Genomic DNA, 4,087 nt, shown 5'->3' with positions numbered 1-4,087 from the left:
CTCTCTCTCTCTCTCTCTCTCTCTCTCTCTCTTTCTTTCCCTCCCCTCCTTCCTTCCCCTTCTCTCTCTCCTCCCTCTTCCCCTTCTCTATCTCTCTCTCTTAAACACAACGTCCTGAGTGCTACTCCTATTACCCCACTCATTTCCAAGACAATATTTACAGATCCCTTACCCTCTAGACCTTTCATATCTAACTCCCGCAAGCTCTTCTTGCCCAGTGCCTTGGCAGCTGCTTCACACTGCCGTCGCCGGATAGGGTACTCGGTGGAACCCAATGAGTGACGGACGTTGGAATTGGTGATGAGCACAGCTACCCCTGGGTCTGACATGGGCACAGGGCATTTCTCTAGGGTCCTGGGGAGAGAGAAAAGAATAAGGGTCTGCATCTCATGTCATTTGATGGGTGCTATCCACCCCCAGAGGCCCAGGAAGAAAAAGTCACCCTTGTGCCCTTTCTGGACTGGGTGAGAACACCAGGATGAGAGAAGCAGCAAGGAGACCAGGAATAGAGTAGAGAAGAGGAACAAAGTCCCTGACCTGCAATCAATGAGCAGTGCGTGGCCCTTCTGCCCAAACAGTGAGATGATCTGGTCCATGATGCCACAGGGCACCCCTGCAAAGCTGTTCTCTGCCCGCTGACACACCTGGGCACGCACGATTGCTGCCCCAGAGTCTATGGTACATAGGTGGGGTGTAGTGGGAGGACTGTAATGGGAAGTTGAGTGCAAGGGGGCAAGGAAGGAGGTTGCCCTTGGGGTCTTGTTTAGTGTTGGGCCAAGGTGGAAGGATGTAAGGGGAAGACTTATTTCCAAAGTATGTGTATGGGGGTGGGGGGAGAGGATTCAGGGAAAGATTCCCAACCCAGGGCAGGGAGGCTGGGGCCTGGACAAGTTACCTGGGCAAAGCTGCTGCAAGAAGGTATAAGTTGCCACTTCCAGGGACGCGGAACTGGACAGCCCACCCCCGAGAGGCAGTGAGTTGGCCACCACCACACTGAAGCCTGGGATGGGACCAGTGACTAGAAAGAAAATTAGGGAGCTGAGAAATGAGGTCCTGGGTCAAAGAGGTCAAAAGTGAGACCTACTTAGGAAGTAGCGGTGGCTGGCCCGTAAAAGGATGCCTGTGGTCTACATCCCTAAAGGATAGAGGGACCCAATATCTAGGAAGGTTACCCCCACCAGGCCAAGATACCAATTCCTCCCAATCAACTCTTATCCAGCAGTTCCTGGAAAATATAGTCGTTGTCCAGAGGAACTCCTCTCCTCCTTCCTCCCAACCCCATACCTGGATAATGTTGTATCACCCCCTTCATGTAGTTGGCCCAACATGGTACCCCAGGTTCCAAAGGCTGCTCTGCAGTGGGCACTGGGAACTCTACCCGCCTTGGCTCATCAGCATGCTCTGAGGTTGTTATGAGACAGATGAGGCCATCAGACCGTGGAATTCCTACCAGCACTGTCACCAGCTCCAGAGCCTGACGAGAGAGGAAGAATATAAAGGCCTTACCCTGTGGTATCCATCAGGACCTTCCCAAACATTTAAAACTTGGAAGTAGCAAGGACAGACAATCTCCAGAGCCCAGGCCTTGGACTCCCCTTCCCTCCAAAACTATTCTCAGTTCCCTGGACTCTGAAATGGAAGCTGATCTCTATAGCTACCTAGGAAGGGCTGGGGGAAAGGGGTCCCAGAAAAATTGTTAGCACAGAACTGACAGTGGGGGTTCTAATATCTCCCCACCCCCCACCCCTGGGTCTTCAGGGATGAGGCCAACTACTACAATAAACACAGGCCTGGACTCTGCCCCATGAAGCAGAGCTCCCAGCACCAAGTAGAGGAGAAGAGGTCACAGGGAGAACACAGCAGCAAAGGGGCCCAGAACTCTTAAATGGGAAGAGTAATCCAGAGATGGACTCTCTAACCTTGAACCTCCCCACCTACCTATTTAAACAGCAATGAGATAGCAGAATGGCCTTGGATGGCAGAGATTTCCTAGGTTGTGCCATAACTATATCTGGGACTTGGATAAAAGAGGGGAAACATACACACTAGAAACTCTCTCAGGTCCCTTTCAAGCTTAATTTTTTTTTTACCGGTCCTTTTTCAGGTAAGAGAAAAGAGCCACCGGAAAAGTTCTCAAGTTTCTTTCAGCTTTCAATTTTCATAGTCTATTCTATAGAAGTACCTCTAGAGGGGGCAGCTAGGTGGTCAGTGGATTGAGAGCCAGGCCCAGGGACAGGAGGACCTGGGTTCAAATTTGGCCTCAGACACTTCCCAGCTGTGTGACCCTGGACAAGTCACTTGACCCCTATTGCCTACCCTTACCACTCTTCTGCCTAGGAGCCAATACACAGCATTGACTCCAAGACAGAAGTTAAGGGTTAAAAAAAGAAGTACCTCTAGGGTGTCTGCCATGGGATTTCGCCTTACCCTCTCCAAAACGAGCCTCGGGATTTTGAAAACTGCTACCTGTAAGGCCTTGAGCAAGCAATCCAATGAAATGCACTCACTGAAAGCCTGGGGGAAAGCGGGGCAGCAGCAGCCACGCACACACTTTATCTCAGCAAATTTCTATTTTCCCCCGTGACTCTTCCTTCTTCCTTTCCACTAACAGGGGGAAAAGTCACGACGGTAAACCGGCTCTACTACTCGCCCATGTGGCTTTCCCCCTGCCACTCCCGCCACGTACAAGGAGCAAGTGTTCCCTCGCAAAAAAAAAAGCGCATTCCCTCGCACGAAGAACTCATTCCTTCGTACAAGGAGCAAGTGTTCCCCTGCAGAAGGAGGGAATTCCCTTGCACAAGGAGCGTTTTCCCTCGCTACAGTAAAATGGACGCGTCAGTTTCCCTTAAAAAAGACCTTAACCTAGGGGCGGGGAGGTCTGTGAAGTTCTACCCTCCCACCCCCGAGCTTCGGGTCCCTCACCATGGGCAGCACCAGGCCCTCGTTGTAGTCCGTGTGCTCCCCGATTAGGTTGACCCGGCCAGGCGCAGACACGGCCACTGTGGGCTCGGACCCGAACTCCTTCTGGAAGACCTTCCGAGCCTTCTCCAACAGCTCATGGACTTCTGGTACCCGGGAAGCAGACATAGCGCTTGCTGTCCTCCCTGCGCCAAGCTCTAGACTGAGAGTAGAGCCAAGGCCTCCCTAATCACGCCTGTATATGCTCTGGGGCGGAGCCTCGAACTGGCTGCTCCGTATCCAGCACGAGCCGGCCCAGCTCCGGACGAGTCAACCCCTCCGGAAACGTTCCAACGTCCGAACCCTTCCAATACTGCACCGGGCAGGCGCCTCACGCTCCTCCCCCAATCGAATTCCGCTTTGAGTCTCCCAGTGGGGCATCGGGCGAACGTGCGTGCGGTCGTGTGCGTGCATACGCGCGTGGAACTGGGCTGCAGTGGTGCAGGATGGGTTCCTGTCATCGTAGCTTATATCTAGAACTAGAAGGGATCATCTAGACCAATTCCCGCATTTTGCAGAGGATACTGAAGCCCAGAGAAGTTAAAGCCCCGAGCTTGCCTCCTTTTGCCCTAAAACACCCCGAGGCTGCTTTTGCCAACGTTGGGTGGCGGTGGAGGCGGGATTGTCTGGCGTCCTCTGCTGAGAGGAGAAGGTGCCCGGGGGGAAAAAGGCGAACCTTGGGACTGCATGAGTGGGAGGGAACCGCTGCTGGACTCCCCGAAAGGCAGGAAAGTGGGCTTTGCTTCCCCGGAGACGTGCAAAGTGCCGTTAACGAATAAAATCGGTACAGTTAAAGATACGAAGGAAAATTGTCAATGGAGATGGAAGTCATCTATAATAAGGGTCTGGATATCTGTAATATACAGGGTGTTCCAAAAATCTTCCTATATATAATAACAAGTATAAAGGATTCACTGTATGTCTGTGATATACAGCGGATCCCCAAAGCCATCCTATACATTAATACAAGTATAAAAGGTATACTATCAGTGATAGGATGTCCTAAAAGTCTTAGTATAATTTTAAGCTTAAAACTATACATATATATATACACATATAAATAAATGAATAAATGTGTGTGTATAGGTATATGTATATGTGTGTATATATCTATATCTATATCTATATA

The 4,087-nt window shown here is 51.1% G+C and overlaps 1 protein-coding gene across 1 annotated transcript; it reads right to left on the bottom strand.

Moving 5' to 3' along the window:
- Positions 1-86: 86 nt before the first annotated feature.
- On the bottom strand, positions 87-3,132 carry LOC123255704 (galactokinase-like; the record flags this gene model as incomplete). Its single annotated transcript, XM_044684453.1, has 5 exons — positions 2,923-3,132; positions 1,285-1,474; positions 896-1,018; positions 538-673; positions 87-354 (listed from the first exon to the last, which is right to left on the bottom strand). Coding segments are annotated over exons 1-5 (882 nt in total), but the record flags the coding sequence as incomplete, so codon positions are not given.
- Positions 3,133-4,087: the final 955 nt, after the last annotated feature.

The sequence above is a fragment of the Gracilinanus agilis genome, unplaced genomic scaffold (genome assembly GCF_016433145.1).
Source record: "Gracilinanus agilis isolate LMUSP501 unplaced genomic scaffold, AgileGrace unplaced_scaffold5027, whole genome shotgun sequence".
NCBI lineage: Eukaryota > Metazoa > Chordata > Mammalia > Didelphimorphia > Didelphidae > Gracilinanus > Gracilinanus agilis.
This window is presented reverse-complemented; position numbering and strand designations above follow the sequence as displayed.